At 48.4% G+C, this 20,393-nt stretch overlaps 6 protein-coding genes across 6 annotated transcripts; 4 read left to right on the top strand and 2 right to left on the bottom strand.

Moving 5' to 3' along the window:
• Positions 1-736: 736 nt before the first annotated feature.
• Positions 737-2,168, top strand: EDB82DRAFT_431931 (aminotransferase class-III; the record flags this gene model as incomplete). Its single annotated transcript, XM_025726643.1, has 2 exons — positions 737-876; positions 929-2,168. The coding sequence occupies 2 exons, from the start codon at positions 737-739 to the stop codon at positions 2,166-2,168; spliced, it is 1,380 nt and encodes a 459-aa protein (XP_025581190.1).
• A 1,006-nt stretch (positions 2,169-3,174) lies between these two features.
• On the bottom strand, positions 3,175-3,867 carry EDB82DRAFT_212375 (uncharacterized protein). Its single transcript, XM_065607226.1, has 2 exons — positions 3,529-3,867; positions 3,175-3,453 (listed from the first exon to the last, which is right to left on the bottom strand). The coding sequence occupies exons 1-2, from the start codon at positions 3,785-3,787 to the stop codon at positions 3,218-3,220; spliced, it is 495 nt and encodes a 164-aa protein (XP_065463797.1). The 5' UTR covers positions 3,788-3,867; the 3' UTR covers positions 3,175-3,217.
• A 1,183-nt stretch (positions 3,868-5,050) lies between these two features.
• Positions 5,051-8,286, top strand: EDB82DRAFT_212274 (fungal-specific transcription factor domain-containing protein). Its single transcript, XM_025726641.2, has 7 exons — positions 5,051-5,490; positions 5,683-5,817; positions 5,883-6,136; positions 6,188-6,267; positions 6,318-6,940; positions 6,991-7,158; positions 7,216-8,286. The coding sequence occupies exons 1-7, from the start codon at positions 5,414-5,416 to the stop codon at positions 8,162-8,164; spliced, it is 2,286 nt and encodes a 761-aa protein (XP_025581188.1). The 5' UTR covers positions 5,051-5,413; the 3' UTR covers positions 8,165-8,286.
• Positions 8,287-8,901: 615 nt separating this feature from the next.
• EDB82DRAFT_503764 (uncharacterized protein) lies at positions 8,902-10,660 on the bottom strand. Its single transcript, XM_025726640.2, has 2 exons — positions 10,431-10,660; positions 8,902-10,305 (listed from the first exon to the last, which is right to left on the bottom strand). Exons 1-2 carry the CDS (start codon positions 10,495-10,497, stop codon positions 9,086-9,088), a joined length of 1,287 nt encoding a protein of 428 aa, XP_025581187.1. The 5' UTR covers positions 10,498-10,660; the 3' UTR covers positions 8,902-9,085.
• A 519-nt stretch (positions 10,661-11,179) lies between these two features.
• EDB82DRAFT_212265 (uncharacterized protein) lies at positions 11,180-13,237 on the top strand. The gene is made up of 2 exons (XM_025726639.2): positions 11,180-12,192; positions 12,245-13,237. Exons 1-2 carry the CDS (start codon positions 11,203-11,205, stop codon positions 12,932-12,934), a joined length of 1,680 nt encoding a protein of 559 aa, XP_025581186.1. The 5' UTR covers positions 11,180-11,202; the 3' UTR covers positions 12,935-13,237.
• A 612-nt stretch (positions 13,238-13,849) lies between these two features.
• EDB82DRAFT_567651 (uncharacterized protein) lies at positions 13,850-20,393 on the top strand. Its single transcript, XM_065609856.1, has 9 exons — positions 13,850-14,785; positions 14,834-15,767; positions 16,197-16,239; positions 16,270-16,453; positions 17,406-17,883; positions 17,944-18,012; positions 18,065-18,367; positions 19,012-19,073; positions 19,212-20,393. Exons 1-9 carry the CDS (start codon positions 14,301-14,303, stop codon positions 20,269-20,271), a joined length of 3,618 nt encoding a protein of 1,205 aa, XP_065463796.1. The 5' UTR covers positions 13,850-14,300; the 3' UTR covers positions 20,272-20,393.

Here is a 20,393-nt window from a genome sequence, read left to right as displayed (position 1 = left end):
GGAAGCTTCTGGCGCTTCAATTGATAACGCACAGACAGTAGAAACACTCACATGGGACATTAGTCAAGGATTGAGTGAAACAAGTAACGATGTTCACTTCATCATTCAGTAGAGGAGAAGGTCACTGAGAATTGAGGTCTGGGGATTGGTTTGCGGATGGTGGGGTAAAGGTGGTTAAGCTCAACAAGTACACCCCCCATCTCGATCACGAGGACATCAAGAGGAATAATTTGAAAACCATTCCAATTATCAGTAGAATCAATAACTTTACAGTTCAACACAGCAAGACATAACAAAAACAACCTTGGACAGTGTAATACTCGATCCTTTCGCCATCAATCAAGGTACACGTCGTCTTCGCTAAATCCACACTAATTGCTGGGTCTCTGAGGTGGCGTCCGAGCCTTACAATAGGTCCCGTGAGACGTTGCCCCGGCTCTGAGCCGGCCGGTCTCTCGACTCCGGCCCCACGAAGTCTCCATGAGCCGCAAACAATTGGCGATCAGCAGGGAAGCAGAAGCATATCGATGCCATCCATCAACATTTTTAAACAATGGCCGACATTTTAGTGCCACCGGCTTCCGAAAGCTCCAGCTGCTTGCTACTTATAATAGCTCCCTCCCCCAGCTTCTATCCAACCTCGAATCTCTTCAGGTCATCTTATATCTCTTTCCTCATATACACACTTTGAGATACCCAGAGGAAATAAATACTTAATTCTTTTACTTCATTCACGATGCCTTCTTTCGTCGAGAACGCCGTTCGCACGGAGATTCCTGGCCCCGTCTCCAAGGCCAGCTCCAAGCGTCTTGATGCCATCTTCGATGCCCGTGCCGTTCACTTCGTTGTTGACTACGACAAGTCTCACGACAACTAGTAAGTGCCTAATCAAGACATCTCCAGAGACTACGAAACTAACACTTTGCAGCATTGTCGATGTTGACGGCAACAAGTACCTCGATGTCTACGCTCAGATCGCCTCCATCCCCGTTGGCTACAACAACAACACCCTCATCGAGGCTGCCAAGTCCCCCGAGATGATCTCCGCCCTCGTCAACCGACCCGCCATTGGCAATTTCCCCTCCGACCAGTGGGTCGACATCCTCCGCAATGGTCTCATGAAGGTAGCCCCCAAGGGTCTCAGCTACATCTTCACTGCTCAGTCTGGCTCCGAGGCCAACGAGCTGGCCTACAAGGCTGCCTTCATGCTCTACAGCCGCCGCAAGCGTGGTGATGCTGACTGGAACGAGGAGGAGATCAACTCCTGCATGGAGAACTCCAAGCCTGGCTCCCCTGAGCTCGCCATCATGAGCTTCAAGAACTCTTTCCACGGCCGTGGTTTCGGCTCTCTCTCCACCACCCGCTCAAAGGCTGTCCACAAGCTCGACATTCCTAGCTTTAACTGGCCCCAGGCTCCTTTCCCTGCTCTCAAGTACCCTCTCAAGGACCACGCCGAGGAGAACGCTGCTGAGGAGAAGCGATGCCTTGAAGAGGTCGAGCGTATCATGACTACATGGCACTGCCCCGTTGCCGGTCTTATCGTTGAGCCTATTCAGTCCGAGGGTGGTGACAACCACGCTTCTCCTTCTTTCTTCCAGGGTCTCCGTGATGTCACCAAGAAGCACGGCTGTGTCCTCATTGCTGATGAGGTCCAGACTGGTTTCGGTGCCACTGGTTCCTTCTGGGGCCACGACCACTGGAACCTGAGCTCTCCCCCCGACATGGTCACATTCTCTAAGAAGGCCCAGACTGCTGGCTACTTCTTCGGAAACGAGATGCTCATCCCCGACAAGGCCTACCGTCAGTTCAACACCTGGATCGGTGACCCAGCCCGTGTCATCATGTGCAAGGCTGTCATCCAGGAGATCCTCGACAAGAAGCTGGTTGAGCAGACCGCCCGCGTCGGTGGCAAGCTGTATGCCGAGCTCGAGAACCTCGCTACCAAGTACCCTGAGTACATCCAGAACCTCCGAGGAAAGGACCAAGGTACTTTTATTGCCTTCGACACCAAGGACCCTGCTGGCCTCGTCCGCTCTATGCGCCACATCGGAGTCAACATCGGTACCTGCGGCAAGAACACTGTTCGTCTCCGACCTATGCTCATCTTCAACGAGGAGCACATTCCCGCCCTCGTCGGTGCCTTTGACAAGGTCATTGGTGCTATGTAAAAAGGCTATGAACTTGGTTGTCGAAAAAGAATGGAGGGTTAAGCATCAAATATGTCACTAGCGTTGCATTGTTATTTACTATTTTATACACATGAGGCTTGTTACTGGAAACGCCTTAGGGAAAGGAAAAGGAGTGGGATACCAATATTGTTGAGCTGGTAATATACCGGGTGAAACAGGCGTCACGGGACGGACTGGATCTACACAAGAAGTACTGTTAGGATATGAGGAATGATAAAAAGAATTACCATTTACTTCAGTTGACTTTTCTTATAACTCATGTGAAGCTTGATTAACCAGCAGCAATGGGCCTAATTTGAACTTTTACATGGCATAGGTTAAAGGCCCAACGTATTGACGTACAACGAGCTGCAAGATGAAACAGATTGGCACATCTGAGCCACATTCGATGCACCGCGTTTTGCTCGGCAACGTTCTTGGTTCTCGGGATGTTGTAACATCACGAGCGAAGATTCTAATACTGACTATCTATTAGCCTATCACACTACAACACGAGGGCCATTGAAGCTACTAAAGCAAGCTCATAGGCCAACAAGAGATCTAGACATACTCCGACTCTGATGAACAAGGTGTGTTATTGCATCGTTTCACTGAACCAGGGATATACAGGCTGGGATACTTGCTGTGGCTTGCAGTAGCAAGTAAAAAGCTAGAGACTTGCATTGTTAAGAGCCATAGTTCGGCGCATGCACGGCAGAAGCAATGTGTGTACATGCCAAGGACAATGCAGAGAGGGAGTATTCATGTCGGATTTGGTCGGCTGAGTGAGAGCACCAACCAGATGTTGGTTACGAAACTGATGCTGCCTGCACCGCACGCAAGATGCAATCTCCAGATTCAGATTCCTTTTTCCTTAGCTCCGGACGTCAGCTCCTTCGCTAGGGTGACGGGCTCATTTTATTGGCTGCGGACCTTTGATCACTTTTTGGAAAGGAACTTGTAAGAGAAGCGTTGGTGTTTGAGTAACAGCCACGAGAAAAGATGTGGTGGATGTGCAGCTGAAGAGTTATGCGAGCCATTGACAGTCGTTAGGAGCGAGCAGTCATTGTCGGGTCCGAGATGATGGCGCTCGGATTGCCGAAGAGATTGTCAGTTTGTTGTAATTCGGAGTATATGTCGGCGTGTTTCGTGCCGTTGATAGACGACATATTCTGCATAGAGGTGACGATCCAGAACTGCCGATGCCCCTGCTCGGAACCGACAAACCCCATGACCACACTGGAAAACTGAAGAGACAACAAGACTAGAGCCGTGAGTGTAAGACCTAGTTATGTTAGTAAGTATAATTACCCAAAATCTGACCAATTCGTTCTGGAGCTTGGGCAGTAATCAGACATGCATAATGAGCAATAGTATAGCATCCTACCCATAATGAGTCTGTGAGATCTTGCATATTGAACGAGTACCGTGCTCAATGCTCGATTAGTGCTAAACCCCGCAAATGCCAGGATATGGTCTGTAAATATTTCCTTGTCGCTCTGACATGCATCTCCTAAGTAAAGTGAGGCGTTGGTGGTCTGTGAGTTGAGATATGTACAGCATCGTGCGAAGCCAAGTTGGGTAGAACATTGTAGGCGGTCCCTTTGATGTCTCCTCATTAGTATGATTGGTTATATATCTCTATCTATGCCTGTAAGTTATAGAACTACGTAGAAAAGTAGCGATCATAGTGTTGTTAAGTTAACTGACTCGGTAGCTCAGATAACAAGACCCTTGTCTGTTCCATGTAGCATCTCCCCCAGGTTTGAAACGTGCAGTATCATTCGTTTATACCGAAAACATAGTGGGCTCGGCTGATCGAGAGCCAAGACAAATCGGCTTTTCTTTTGACGCAAGGATTTGGTTGACATCTTACGATTTGAGAATTTGTCTCAGAAACCTCTCAAGACCAATAACTTGGTGATATTATAATCTCCGCCCCGCTCCGCTCCGCCTCAGAAAGAGAGAGCTTGAAATGATCCTTGAAAGACGCCTGTCTACTATCTCACTAGCACTACTGTATCACTCTGTCGGGATCGACAGCCAACCGCATTCAAGCGCATGACAAGGTACAGAGCATTGCATCCTGAAGAAGCCGAAGTCTCGACCCTTCCTTTCTCCCATTTTGAGTGAAACAAAGCAAAACCATGTCTCTTCATCTCTGCAACCGATTGACCTCCCGCACCAACCAGCTTATTCCAGCTGGGTTTGCAGCAACATCAACAACTGCAAGCTTCTAACAGGGCCAGGGTTGGTGCAGTGTGACCTTGCATAGTTTATTAGCGCTACTCCCAGCTCCCTAAAGATCAGCCTGCAAGCTCTCAGCTCAATTGTTGATGGTACCTACTATCTATATTGAGGACAATTCCATGCCGTGGCCTCAACTCAATCACATTTCGGCATCTACATTATACCAGCATCACGTTAATTTCACTCCAACAACTGCATATCCTCCATTCAACCTTGGCTCACTCACAGACATCAAACACAAGGTGAATCCAATCCTGCGGTTCCGCTAACTGGACTAGTCCTGGCGGGGCGCTAGTTTATAGGTTACTCCCCGCGTGTCTTTCTATGGCTTCCTTCCACTGTACCTGTCTTTATTCCTCCTGTCTCTCACTCACTCGAACTTTACCCGTTTCAATCAACAAGACGATCTTGTTCCGGCCAATTCTACCATAACGGTGCTGTTCGTTACTTTACCGGGTGCCCAGAATATCCGCCTTTGTGTCGAAGCTCAAAGAGAAAAAAGAAGTAAAGAGAAAGCACAGAAAATCCACCGAGTCTGACACCATCAATCAATCTGAACCCCTTCCTGCTTGCAAGAGTTGCTTCTGGAAAGCTGGCTCTTACCAATTGCATTGGCCAACGTCCAGTCACTGTGCTGCGCTACACTACACTACGCCGAGTTGCGCATCCACTCACAAGGGTCCTGGATGGAACCATTCGCTTCCAAAGCCTCCAGCTACTGAGCCTAGCCTTGATCTACCTTTACCTGTCCGTGGGCCGTAAAACCACTTCGATCCGCTCAACTTAAACCATCAACTCCAATTACCACCGACCCTTCGAATTCCGTCATACGTCGCTCTTTTGCCGCCGCGCCTCAACCCCAAGCTCCCGACTCATTTTGCTGGGATCTACGGGCCTCCCGTCGCTCGAGGTCCCGGGATTCCTTCAGCTCCGCCAGTCGCAACTCGAAATCGGCCCCGCGCTACTGTACCTGGCGCATCTCATTGTGACGGGAAATGGACCAGCAACAACAAAACCTGCAGAAGAATAGGCAGCGCCAAGCCGAAAGAGAGCGCAAACGAGCCCTTCGAGCGTACGTTCCCATCGCATGCGCAAATGTCCATCCCATTGCGCGCCCAAGTTCCAAGTCAAGAAGGCAGTGCTTAGATGTCTTCTTCTCGACCTCGAACCTTGGATGTGCTCAGCCAAGCTCATATCTGTCACCTATCTACATATTTTTATAACAAATCCCTGGCCGCCCTTTACTGACTTTACTGGTCAATAGTTGCGACGGCTGCCGACGTCAGAAGGAGAAATGTGACGGTGGCGTACCATGCCGAAGGTGCACGCGCCTGCGTCGACAATGCGAGTTTCTGGGCCCGACTGCTCGAGATGGTGAAGGTGGCGATGGCTCTGGGAAGTAAGTCATGGAGCTGTCCCCCAGTACTTTGAAATCTTCACGGTTACTGACTTGGGTATGTGTAGGAATCGAAATGGTGCAAGCAACTCTGAGCTTCTCCAGCGCATCTCTTGCATGGAAAAGGTCATCACACATTATGCTGGCAACGTTACTCTAGACTCAGAATCGCTAAAAGCCATGGCTACGGCAATCGATAACAAAACTTTTGATGCGTCTCAATTTCAACGACAGGCCCCGATCATGGATTCTCCAAGCTCCGAATATCTAGGAGCAGATGACGAGAACTACACCGTGCAGCCCCTGGACAATAACACTACACGTAAGTCTTACTGTACTTGGTGAGATGTCGCATTGCTAATCCAATTGGCAGACTACTCAGGCGAGTTCTCTCATTGGAACTTCTCAATGCGAATAAAGCAGTGGATTGAGCAATGTGTCCCAGAGCGCCACGTATGACTCCTACCTTGCCTATCAAAACAACTCAAGTTAATCATTCTTAGGATGCACCGGGTCCTCTCAGTTTCAAAGAATATTACCGTGCTGAAGAACTTCAGTCGGCCAACAACACACAAGCATCACTTTCTGCTTTGCCACCTCGATATGTTGCCGATTTTCTGGTTCAAGCATTCTACAAGCATGCCGAAACGAACTATTTTTACGTTGAACGTGGGTGGCTCACCGAACAGATCGATCTTATCTACCAAAATCCTGGTACCTTTTCTCGACGCGAAGTCGGGACTCTCTGCATGATATGGATCATCTTCGCTATTGGTACTCAGTACGCCTACCTGGATTCAGTCACCGGTAGAGATGCACACGGAAAGTCTAATGACTCGAGCCCATTCTCTGAGGACACAATTGGTGTGATGTTCTACCAGCAAGCCTGTAAACTTGTTCCCGATGCCATCACAGTAGCGTCACTGGAAAGTGTTCAAGCTATTCTGCTTATTGGTATCTACACCTTACCGCTTGACGCGTCAGGGCTGTCATATATCTACCTCAATCTTGCAGTGAAACTTGCTATCCAGAATGGCATGCACAGGAAATGGCCTGCTGAGGGTCTTGATCCTTACGTTCGCGAAACGAGGAATCGTGTGTGGTGGACAGCCTATACCACGGAGAAGTATGTGCATATGGCAGTCATTTAATATTTCAAGACTAATTGCTCGACAGGCGAGTTGGTATTTACCACGGACGGCCACTATCTATCCAAAGCAAGGACGTGGATGCAGATATGCCTGTGGATCGACCAGACATCATGCCATCAAATGCCACTAATGTTGCACACATGCTCGCAACCCTGCGATTGAACCAAGCCCTTGGGAAAATCGCACATGAGATGTATGTCATTGTTCTATAATGAGCCATTGACACTCCAGAAGCTAACTATTGACACAGTTCGGTGCTTCGAACCTCACAGAAGCATGGGATGAATGAGGGTCTGCAGCGAGTGATCGACATGAAAGAGGAGCTTCGAAAGTGGTGGGACTCCCTTCCCGAGACTGCATACCGTGACGAGGTGAATCCTCAGAACCCGATTTCGCGAGCAGATACACATCTCAAACTGGAGTATTGCCTTTTGCGGATGTATGCTGGGCGACCATTCATCTTACCTCGCGAAGTCGTCCGCGGTAACGGGAGCACTTCGAGTTCACCCGCCGACTCTAACAGCCAACGCCCTAACACTCCGCACAAGTCAAATCCTCGCTCGATCCTAGTAGCCGACTGCGTCGAAGCCGCCTTGACTATCATCGATACCTGCCATCTGCTTCAGAGCACCATTGGTCTTGCGCGCGCCTCGTATACAGAATTCAGTTCTTGCCGTGCTGCCCTACTTGTCATCATTACTCAATGCTTACAAAGGAAAACAGACCGGTTGCGTGACGCTCTGCGCACTGGCATGGCAATGATAAAGGAGATGTCGGCAGGTGGAGAGTCAGCCAGATCTGAAGCATCCCTTATCGAAGTTTTCGAGCGTGCTATATCAAGACTTGACGCCACCATGGACTCGTCTGGCCGGGAGACTGATTACTCGCGATTCAAAAAGTGGGAGTTGTTATGGAAGAACGATGGGCCTGTCCAAGATTTCAGGCCAGAAGAATCACCTGAGAGCTCGATGCCGTTACCGCAAAACCCAAATACCTTCTGGAGAGGCAGCATGGGCAACACTGCACGACCTGGTATGCCGGCTATGCATGCTGCGAGTCCATTTGTGGGCATGGATGCGAATTTCCCGTCCGTGCCTCAAGTGATGGATGAGTTTTCGACCCTGTTTGGATACGGGTTTGGACCAAGCCCTGAAAACATGGGTGGCACAGCTAATGGAGGCATGTGGATGGGGCCATGAGCGTCTGGTTATCCCTTACGGCTCACATTGCAGAAAGAACGGGGAGGACATAGCCAACCATTTTGGCTTGCTCTAAAGGCGCAATATCTTGTTGAAAGGTTGAGATTCAAATTTCAAGATGCACAATCCTTTGGATCCATCCAAGGCCATTGCAGCTCTGCAAGAGTGCTGGATTTTGCAGAGGGTTCAGATGAGAGAATCCCTTCATTATCGAAACTACAGGGTTTGAAGTGCATTTCCCTGTCAGGATAGCAAGACTGGTGTCATGGAAATTGGACAGCAGTCAGTTTTATTATATCTGGCAAATCCGAGGATAATCGCTTTCGAATCTCTGAGCTTGTCGATTCCTCTGGTGTGCAGTTGAAAGAGATGGAAGCGCAGTGGGAGATATACCCCGATATTCGGTTGCTTCAATATTAGGTGTGGAACCGTGCAATTTGTTCCCGGAATATCTATAGTCATTTTGACAATCTTGGGATGTAAAAAGGGGCTCAAGAGCCAGAGCACCTGACATAGGCTACATCCTGGTGCAACAGAACAACGTTTGAATGGGCTGAAACCCTTGCTTAGCGGGCAACAAGGCATCAATCATCCAAAGAACAAGAAAATACGTTAGCATAGCACGTTTCGGTGCTCAAAACTATAACAAAAGTTATGGATATTATAATATTGTTATTTATCAGTTATACTTAGTAGCCTAGGCACGCCAATATACCATCAGAACATTGCAAAAGCAGGGACATGATCCAATAAATAAATTAAAGGCTCATTAGGGCATTGAAACAGGCATCATAAGGAATTAGGCTGTTAATAACTACTAATACAGATCCTCGCTCCTACACTATACAACCATGGCATTGCAGATTCCCACTATTTGCCCTCCGATATATCCTTACACATATTAAATTCCCAACAGCGGCTTTAAGCTCGCTGAGTCTGTCGCTTTTGGCTCTTGCGCATCTCCTTCTCCCTCTCCTTCTCGAGGTATCGCTTCTGAGCCTTGGCGTCAAGACCCTTGAGCTCAGCATCACGCTTAGCCTTGCGGGTCTTCTCCTTCTCAAGGGCAAGCTCTTCTTGTCGCTGGCTCTCGGCAGTCTTCTTGATTTCGTTAATGGCGTGGTCACGAATGGTGCGGACCTTCTTGGTGACTTCGGGGCGGAAGTGGGCAACCTTGACAAGGAGGTCAGGGAGCTGGAGGTAGTGCGAGAAGAGGGGCAAGAGGGTATCGTAGTTTTCGCCGGAAGGAAGAGAGTACTTGAGGAAGAGTCGCTTGCGAGGAGTGGTCTCCTCAAGAGTAAGAGGCTTGTCGACAGGCTGGTCGGAGATGATCAGGTACTCGAAATTGTCACCAGCGGCTTCAACAGCAGCAATGAGTTCAGGGGTAAGAAGGGTGTCGGTGATCTCGGCGCTCTCGCTCATGACGGTGAGCCAAACAGGAAGCTTGGGATGATCCTTGGTGAAAGTGAGAGAAACGTCGTATCGCTCGTCACGGACTCGGCGCATGACATCCTTGTGGACGATACCCCAAACGAAACCATCGTAGGTGCTCTTGTTGTCCTTGCGAACCTCAGCACCGGGAATAGAGGGAACAGTGAGACTCTCCTTGCCATCGAAGGGGTAGGTCAGGACCTCAGCGACATCCTTGGGTGCGGCAACAGACTCGACGAAGAAGCCGGCGAGGTGCTCGAAGCAGTTGACAATGGGATTGAACTTCTTGGTCAGAGTGAGCTTGACATCGGTGAAAGCCGTGTTTTGGCGGCCGGTAGCGTAGGTAGCGAATTCAAAGAGGGACTTCTCCTTGATGAGGGTGTCGGTGTTGAGATTCTCGTTGTTCACTGTGGGAACACCACCGAAGCCGACGAGAGCGTACTCCTTCTGGATAATGGGAGCGTGAGCACGCATCCAGCCCTTGGCTCTAGAGCGGTTACGACGAGCGCCGATCATGTGGAACAAGAAGATGAAACTTGAGACGAGGAGGATGAGGCCCTCCATCCTGAACTCGGAGATGGAGTGACGCTCATGGACGTTGTACCACTTGGTGTAGGGAGCCTGAGTGGCAGCGGCAGCGGCACTTCCAACTGTCGCATCCTGGGTTCCGACCTCAGGAGCTGGACTGGGAGCTTCGGCAAAGTCGGCGAAGTCTGTATAAGAGGTCGCGTGTTAGTCAAGTCAAGTCATGATAGTGACATAGTGCTGTGACGTCCCCCCTCTTTGCGCGTCGCAATATTGCGCAATTGAAAGAGAACCAATTGGGGTTTTTACTTACCCGAGTCTGGGCTCGCGGCCTCGGGGGCCTTTTCGCCTCCAAATGCGTTCTTGAAGAAAGAGGCCATTTTGCCAATGGTTCAATGGGGAGGGAGACAAGGTCGGAGGGGAGGTTAAAGAAGAAAGGAAAGGAAAGGCCACGAGAGGCAAAAGAATGGGGGATTCAATGCGGAGAGCTTAGCTTGGCAAAGGTGGAGACAAGCTGTCTGTTTGATGGCATCTGGATCCTGCAGCTAAGCTGGAAGAGGCATCTGAATTTAAGTCAACCACTTACAAGGAGCTTTGATGTTGGAGCTGATGTTGGACTATGGACATGTTTTGTATATATAGACTATAATTCTACTATGTGTATTTGACAGTTGACGTGATTTTCGCTTCAATAGCTTTAAACTTAGTAAATCGTAGCGAGCGAGTTACAGGGCGTGGTCAAGTGACAGCTTCTGCTACAGGGGACAATCAACTTTTAAGAGGTACCTACCTAGGCCATCAATGTACGTTTGCTGATTGAAAGACCAACTCGTCCATTTTTTGGTGTTCAGGAAACAATTCGTCAACCATTATATCAACAACAGCCTCGTTTAGTAGTAAACGTCACTCAATAATAGAAACGTTCTAGAAACCCAGTGTCTCACACCACGGACAAGCACGGATGGCCCCAGGTTCAGGGTGGGCTCGTTACCCCGTCAACCGAATCTTCAATACAAATCAACCCATGAAAACTGAACCGACTCTCAAATAATTATCACAAGATAACAATTTTTGGACGAGTTACAATGTCACGGACCACAACAGTTAGGAAATATGGCAAGCAAGCAAAGCGCTCTAAAGCAGAGCGCCTGTTCGCTGAGCTGCCTCAAAGTCCGGTACGACTACCACCAAAAGGAGACCAAACCGCCAAGGAGGATTCCATCTCTCTTATCACAGAGAAAATATCAGCAATAAATATCGAAGAAAAGACGACTACCAAAAATAAAGCACGATCATTGAAAAAGGTTACAGAATCTGTTCCAGAGGCACCAATTGAGATTGCAGAGGTTAAGGAGGACAAGGACGCCACAGCCTCTGAGAAGGAGCATACCCCTGAGCCTGAAAAGGCCGAACCCGAGCTCGAAGAACCAGTCCCCTCAAATCCACCAACAGAGGAAGATGATGAGTTTGAATTTTCAAGACTAGTCCAGGCCCAGATAGCTGAGGAGGAGGCTGTACACAAACCACAACTGCGCACACTCACCTGGGACGATGTTTGCCTTCCTGGAGATAAGATTGAGAAAATCGCTGAAGCTTCATATGCTGAAGTGTACCGCGTTACCAACGACCGCGGAACAAGCATCATCAAGGTTATCCGTCTCCCATCTCCCATCAAGCCCCAAACCAAAGCACAAGTTAAATCCGGGTTAGTCGATGAAGAACCGCATCCCGAGGAGGACATTAAAGGCGAGCTGCAAATTTCGGAATGGTTGGCGGATATTCCAGGATTTGTCGTTTATAAAGAGCGATATGTTGTTCAGGGTAAAACGACCAAACAGCTTCTCGAGACGCATCAATCATTTCAGAAGAAGATGAAGCGTCAAGATCCAGGCCGGGCTCAGTTTTATCCCTCTCCAAGCAGATACTTGGATGACACACGATTCTTGGTGGTCGAGCTTGGCGATGCTGGAACATCGTTGGAAGATTGGAAGTTGACTAGCGAAAGTCAACTTTGGGACATCTTTTTCTTACAGGCTATTGCCTTGGCAAGAGCTGAGGATCTTGTTATGTTTGAGGTGAGTCTTGATCAAAATCTCTTTTGTACAGAACTATCACTAACACGATTAGCATCGTGACCTTCACGAGGGTAATTTATGTATCCGCCAAGTTAAGCCACCTCGAAAGATGGACCCTCCTTCAGCAGGATTCTTTGGTTACTCCGGTCTGGATATCACCATTCTAGACTACGGCCTTTCTCGCGGTGAGGACCTTTCAATTGACGAGGCGGTGCCAGTAGCTTTTGATCTTGAAAGAGACCTTAGCCTTTTCACCAGCACACATGCAGACCAATGCAAGGTTTACCGCCAAATGAGGTCTTTCCTTCTCCGCGCGGACCGCACATGTTTACCGCCAGACGCCCATGATACGCCTTATGCGAAGGGCATCGATGGGCCATTATCATGGGATGCCTACGCACCATATACAAATGTGCTTTGGCTAGCATACCTCTACGAATATATTACCAGCCATTTCAAGGGCGACAAAACAGAGCTGGCACGCTTCAAGGACGAAACGGAAGAGCTTTGGGAGTATCTCAACCCAGATGCGGGAGAGGACGTGCCCTGCTTCGGTTGTGCTGCAGACGTGGTGTGCTTTGCTGTCGAAGCGGGCTGGATCCGCCAGGACCAACTGAATGGGGCGGATGAGTCAATCCTTCAGCATGAAGACAGCATCATTGCTCCACGAGAAGAAATCAAGGAAGTAAGCCAAGAGAAAACGCCGGTGAGGAGGTCGACACGGTCAACACGTAGGAAATGATTCAGAACATACATGGAATGGTTGTACAATAGGGGAGTTCATTTTGACACGGCGTTTGTGATACCATGGATTTGTTTTTTATTATAGACAAATATGCCAATTGGAGCAGACATTGTCTAGTTTATTTAGAGTTGATTTAATTGTATTGCCATTGGCTTACCTTGGGTGCCTTGTTTAGAATTGTTTTTGACGTGGGCGATCTTGGTGTTGCATGGATCACGTCTTCAACACAAGAACATGTTTGTGCCAGGAACCTTCCGATTGGATTCGTTTTGTCCTTCTCTTGACTTATCCACTGTCGATCATTTGGAATTGTCTTGGGATAAATGTGCAATACCAATATTGCGGATGAACTAGGTTCATTGATAGGTAAGAAACCCGTATAGTCCGATCACGTGTAAGCATTGAAATGAGTATTGATTGTCGTCTTCAGGTATGATCAATTCTTGTCAAATGATCATATTGCATTAATTGTCATTTGTGCTAGTTGAAACCTGCCTTTATTGTGTTTACATTCCTTTAGTGCAGCCCGGACCAATTTGCCATAATGAAGCATATGCTTGTCAGATGGGGATAACTTTGCCGAGCCTACGTAGGTCATTGGATTAGTGGGAAATGAGAACACCGAGTTTGGGCCATAATACAAAGAAGCGGTGATAACAACTGACGAGCCAAGAAAGGCAACTGAATAAACGGTGATGAGTTTGCAGCATTAATCCACTTTCTTGAACATGTAAGTGCTGGTTAAAAACAACTGATGTCAGTGTCTTGACCAACAAACAACCAAATAAGACACTGCACGTATTTAATCAGTGGATATTACAGTGAGCTGTCAACCTCGGTCACGATTCCGCCGTTGTCGGCTCAGTGAGCGATAACTGGCCCGGGGAAACAGCAACCAAGCACGGTCCCCCACCTGGACCTGCCGAGGCTAAAATACTGGGACCTTTTGTCATCTTTGGTTGGCTCAGCCAGCTCCAGCTCAGCTTTCCAGTTGTTGTTCCTACATACAAACCAAAAACCACCTCACCTCACATGTCACGGCCTTCTTAACTGAATTCGGCCTTGAACCTGACGCGTGAGTCCCGAGTTTTGTTCTTGTTCCTTTTGTTTAGGTTTCCCCGTATTTTTCTTTTATTCTTTACGTATCCATCCTCTCAATCATGAATCTGGGGTGAACTAGATAGATCTGTTCCGCTCGCCTCATCCTCGTCTGTTCATTTCTTATTCCCTGTCTTCTACATACCGCCTCCTCGACTGCCAACCCATCTTGAGTAAACGTCGCAAACTTTCGTATTCGATCGACAATTGCCTCGCCGGCTTCTATACTAGCCACTAAATCCATTGTATACATCTAGCTATAGTCATGTCTTTCAACGGACAACACTCCGGCTACGGTCCGACCGCAATGTCAAATGCGCCTGTCGGACTGTCCAACAACCTCCTCACAACCTCCATATCCTCTCTGGCGGCTTCTCCATCAACGCGCCATCCTTCTCAAATATCAAAGTCGTACCGTCAAGCTTCAACTTTATTTCTTACGCGTCGATTGCCCGAGGCTCTAACGACTTTACTGCCACTGATTACTCCACCCGATCATATCGACGATGGCGAGCCTGCGCCAGTCGCGCGTGCGTCAAGAACGACTCGAATTAAAGTATGGAGCCTGTATCTTACCATTCTCAATGGTATTGTCGAGTTAGAGCCCGAGGAGGGCAAGGATGCATTCGGGAACCAGGAATGGAGAGCCCTGTGCACCAAGGTCCGTGATGGAGAAATTTGGGATGAAATTGTCGCGAACGGATACCACGGTGTTGAGGGTGACGTCGATTCAGATGTGGTAATCAACCTGTAAGTTTCTTCGACGTGTAGCTCCAAGACTCATACTAACTCGGCCAGCGCGACGATATTGTTGGCACATGCCCGTGACCAAAAATTAAATCAACATAAGTTGGAGGCATATCTAGCTGCCTCGAACACCCCTAACCTTGACGTTGCTGGTCGGCTTGCTGAATCGGCATCGCCCATCACAAATCGTTATCGATCTCCAGCCAAAGGAGCGAGCGGCGCCAACACGCCCAGAGATCTCAATGCTCGGGTCAAGATCCTTGAGTTGTACACACTACACGTACTTTTGCGCAACAACGAATGGGACTATGCTCGTGAATTTATTAGTGTTAGTTCCGTCTTGGACGAAGAGCGCCGTGAGGCCTTTCTGCAAGCATTACAGAGTCTCCACGATGAGCAGCAAGAGCAAGAAAAATTAGAGAATGAGGAGCGACAACGACAAGAAGATGAACTGCAGAAAGAAATCGAAGAGGCAAAGAGGTTGCGCGCAGAGAATGAGGAGAAGGAAAGAAAACGACTAGAGGAGGAGCGCGCAAAGCGAGAAGAGGAGGAAAAGGCAAAACAAGCAGAAGAAGAGAGTGCAAAGCCCGAAGGGAGTGAGGTTGACTATGGAGTCGACGACACTGCTAGTCATAACGGATCAACTCGACCTCGGAAGGGTAGGACTTTGTCATCATCATCAAAACAGTCCAGGCTGTCAAAGGCACGAAGCACAAGCCAAACGGGATCCAAAGCAAGCGGCAAAGCAGTCTCTCGCGCTCCAACTCTGGCATCACGCGCATCCATGGTTATTTCACGCTTGGGTGTTGTGATCGAGAAATTGGGTGCTTCGCTCAATGCGAACCCCATGCTTCTGGTCAAGTTTATGGCGTTTATTATGGGTTTGCTTCTTATGTTTGGCAATGCCAATCTGCGCGCGCGAGTGAGGCGGATACTCTCCGTCTTCTGGGCCAAAGTCAAGGGCACAGCAGGAATGGGGGTCAAGGTCAGCTACATATGATTTACATTCTTGACTGTATTATTTAGCATATTATGCGTTACGAGGAGTCTTTGGGTTGAACTTTTGTTTCTTTGTCGTTTTTCAGCCAAGGTGTCTTCAAGTTAAATTTTACACAAGTTGAATAAGGAACAAAGCTGGTCAGCATTGTAATTACTAGATAGCTGTCGCTCAATCCAAAAAACCAGAGTTTTTTCACAACCTAATTTGCGCCCAAAACACCCATGATGCCAGATTTGAAGATGTACTTCCAAGCACGAAACACCTCAATCCACGGCCCAGCCCAGGCCTCAGCTCTGCTAATATTGCGTTGTCCGATTCGTTTTCTTTTGGTAGAATAACTGGAGGGACGAAAGTCAGCATCTTGTTGGCAGGAAAAGAATTTGAGTTACTTACATCTGTTCTTGAACTTCCCAGGTTTATAATCTTGGGGCATCCATCGCGATCCTTTTCAAGACGCGTGCATTCGAAACAGTAGAAGGCGTCTGAGATACCCTCACCGCCGCATACAACACACTTGTTCTGGTAGTTTCCGAAGCTGCACTCGTCGCAAATTCGCACAAGGGTCGTAGGTCGAACGTAGGAATCGCAGACTGGGCACTTTCCATCGCACTTGTCGCAGAGACGGCCGATGGCGATGCCAGCCTGCTTGCGACACATAACAAGATCGCTGCGTGCAGAGGTTAGTTGGGCTGCTCATTGTGAATGGAGGAATTTGGGAGACTCACGGATGATGGCGAGACATGATGACGATAAGCGCAAGATCTAACAAAGGTGATGTTCTATGCGAGATGCGCGATATCGAAAGGTGTGTTGTGGAAGTTGAAGTCAGAAACTTGTGATAAATGTTGGCGAGTTTAGCACTGGGGATTTCTCAGCCTTGCCGTAGCGTTCCGACAGCTTCGAGGGGCGACAGGATGGCAGGCCAATCATATAAGTGGGACACCACAGCTATACCTTTACATTTAACTCCCTACATAGGTAGGTAGATATCTATCGAGTCTTCATATCAAGAAGGAGGATAATAATAGAGAGTTAAAATAAATACAAAAACATTTAAGGGAGCAGTAGGGCTCGAGTGGTAACCCTCCTGCTCCTTTAAAAAAAAAATGAACTCTTTTATCTTTCATGGTATGTTTCTTGTAGCGAGTAGGAGTGAGTTTCTTTGCCCGAAGCTGCTCATAACTTTGTTAATTTGATACTTATAGTACTTCTATTCGAGTTTCAATAGGTACACAATAACATAAATCAGTTCCATAAAGTCAATATTAGATTTTGTAAATCGTGAAAGCCCGCCAAATAAATCAGTCATGTTAACCTCGAATCCTAGCGTCTACCTCAACTCCAACAGAGCTCACCCGGCTATGCAAGGTCACACAATTGGCTGCATGGCAAAAACTAACCCCACAATTCTCATCAATACCGCTTTCCTAAGCCTTGACAAGCATCAAGAGACATCTTAGACCTCTTAACTTTCACGATTTATTCTGCGGCACGGCAGATGTCATATTACATTACATACCACCCATTCATCGCAGCAAACTTTGGCTATTGTCGAAATGACCACAGAAAATGCGTACGAATTGTTTTTCCCTTGTTAGCTATGTCTTACTAACTTGATCATAGATTCCGCGCCGCGGATGACATGAAACTAAGCCCCGGGAACAATGACGGCTTAGCATCTCAAAATGTCTCAGACAGAGAGATCCCAAAGAGGAAGGCTTTCGAAGATGTAGACAGCTATTCATCAAAACGCATGAGACATGACGACTACTTTCGTGAAGCCACGAACGAACGACCAAGGAGGGGCTCGTCACAGGAGCGCCGCAGTTCCTATGGCGGCTCTAAAGGCGTGGATGTTGATCGCCGAAAAGTCGCGACTCAGGAAGAGAAGAAGCGCGGCAAACGCTTGTTCGGTGGACTTTTGAGTACTTTGAGCCAGACGAGTGGCGGTTCGACGCAGAAGAGACGCTTGGAGATAGAGCGAAGACAGCAGGAACGAATGCACAAACAGAGTTTCGAAGATGACAAGCTACGGGCAGAAAAGAGAGCCAGAGTCATGGAGGCTCGGAAAGGCGAACAGAATGTGTTTGACGAGGAAGCTGTAAGTTGGCCAAGCCAGAAACTTAGGGATTCTGGCGGACTAGAGCTGACGATGTTATAGATGCGAAACAAGCATACTAAAATGCTTGCGGTGGCTCGATACCTACGGACGAAATCTCAACCACAGATCGTAAGTCAAACTAGCATTTATTTATCATGGGGCTTATGCTAATGAGACAAAGTATTATCTCCCTCGGAAACTCACAGAAGCGCAGGAGGATGCGATAGACGAGCAAATACGGCACGCGAAAGCTACAGTAGAACAGGAAGTGGAGGCTTTCAACGAAAGAAAAGAACGACAGACAGATCAAGACTGGCGATCTTCAGTACGAGCAGAAACGATGGCGCCCTCGGACGAAGAAATGGTTCATGGCTATAAGACTACGAATGGCACAGAACATGCAGGAAGAACTCAGGAGACGGGTCATGAAGCTGACCACCATGATGAGGCAGCAGATGTGTTGGAAGAAGCTGATGAGGACATGGTGATTTATTGAACGCTGCCTTGCGATATCACGATATCTGCGTGGCTGGAGTGTGTAGAGCTGTTTCTACCTGGTCATGATGGCTGAGAATGAAATTTGAGCCTCGTTATCATTTTGTACAGCTTTATAATCAGGAAAAGCGGGGTTGGCGTTAACAAAGGTGCTGTATGGGAACTGTTATTATTGTTGACTTGAAGTCAATAAGCTTTAGTTCTATCTGATACCCTATCACTGTATTACTTGAAAGCTGCGCCGTATACCTATTGACGAACAATTCGTCACCTCCCGCCATCCAAGCAGACCGCTCCGAGGCTTCCACCAAAAATCCACTATCTATCTACACTACGTTATGTAACAATCCGAAAGCGAGCGTATGTTTTGTTGACAAGGTTCCACGGCAGATATCATGAGCAGGATAAGCTGTGTTTTCTAGCCGCGATTGACGTCTCCATTATCCTAAATTAGGAAGTCCTCCCGTACGTGCCTCGGTTTCTAGTCTAAATTTGCCGTCGGGATTTACGTAGACGACGGGAGCAATGAGTGGATGAACCTACCTACGCACGTACCGTGGACTCGGTGGCACAGGTATATAATGCAAGCAGTCTCCAAGCCACTCGAAACTTGCGATTCTCTTCATTATAAAGCATTCATTCTTCTTGCACATATACTTGGTGAAACTTGTATGTAACGACTTGACACAAGAAACGTAAGTGCTCAAACATGATGTAACCCTCATAGCTCGATGCATCACCCCCACTATGGCCGTGGAACTTTATTTCCAGCCCTGGTTCCCTGACGACAATCGACTAACATCTTCAATAGCTGTTATCATTTCAAAAGAGAGGAAGCTCTCCTTCAATTTACAAAAAATGGCTCCCGATAAGCTTGTGCCAAATGACACTCGTGTCAAGCACGAGAAGGCCCAGATTCGGGGCAAAACCTACAAGTACATTGTCGGTGAACCTGAGGGTACCCCTCTAGAAACCATGGTTCTCATCCATGGTTTCCCGGATCTTGGTTTTGGCTGGCGCTACCAAGTTCCCTACTTCATGTCTCTGGGATTCCGAGTCATTGTCCCTGATATGGTGGGATACGCAGGCACTGATGCCCCAGAGTCCCTCGAGGAGTACACATACAAGAGCCTCTCTGCAGACATCAACGAGCTGGCTCGCAAGTATGTCGGCGAGGACGGACAGATCGTTCTCGGTGGCCACGATTGGGGTGGCATGATCGTCTGGAAGGTCTCTACCTGGTACCCTGAGTTGATCAAGTGCGTCTTCAGTGTCTGCACACCCTACATGCAGCCCAGAGAAACCTTCCTCCCTCTCGAAGCCATTATCGCAAGCGGTCACCTTCTCAACTTTAGCTACCAGCTGCAGTTCAAGGGTCCAGATGTTGAGTCCAAACTCCAAGGCAAGGAGAAGGTGCGACAGTTCCTGAATGCCATGTACGGCGGACGTTCTCCCAACGGAGAGCTCGGATTCTCCTCCAAGGAGGGTGTCCTGTTTGACCACCTGGCCGAGCTGGGCCCCTCGCCTCTCATCAGCAAGGAGGACCTCGACTTTTACGTCGAGCAGTACTGCTTGCACCCATCCCCCGAGCTGCGCGGCCCTCTTAACTACTACCGCACGCAAGAGCTCAACTACCGCGACGACGTGGAGATCGCCAAGAAGGGCGGCAACAAGTTCAAGATGCCTGCCATGATGATCACCGCGAGCGACGACTCTGCTCTGCCTCCCTCCATGTCGCAGGGCATGGATGCAAGCTTTGAGAATCTATCTCGGGCTGAAGTCAAGGCTTCGCACTGGGCTTTGTGGCAGGCTTCTGACGCTGTGAACCAGCATGTCACAAAATGGCTTGACGGCGTTTTGGATGGTGCCTTGAAAGCTAAGGCATCTCTGTGAGCAGAATTTGTGTTGGATATATATCTCATATTTGAATGACAAAGAAAGAAATCACCATTTATTACAACGTACACAACTAACCTGGATCTTTTCCAGTGGCTATAGACTGCCATGAGTGAGCC

This window comes from Fusarium venenatum, assembly GCF_020744135.1.
Source record: "Fusarium venenatum strain MPI-CAGE-CH-0201 chromosome Unknown EDB82scaffold_3, whole genome shotgun sequence".
In the NCBI taxonomy this organism is placed as follows: domain Eukaryota; kingdom Fungi; phylum Ascomycota; class Sordariomycetes; order Hypocreales; family Nectriaceae; genus Fusarium; species Fusarium venenatum.
The sequence above is the reverse complement of the archived record's forward strand: the minus strand, read 5'-3'. Positions and strand labels throughout refer to the sequence as shown.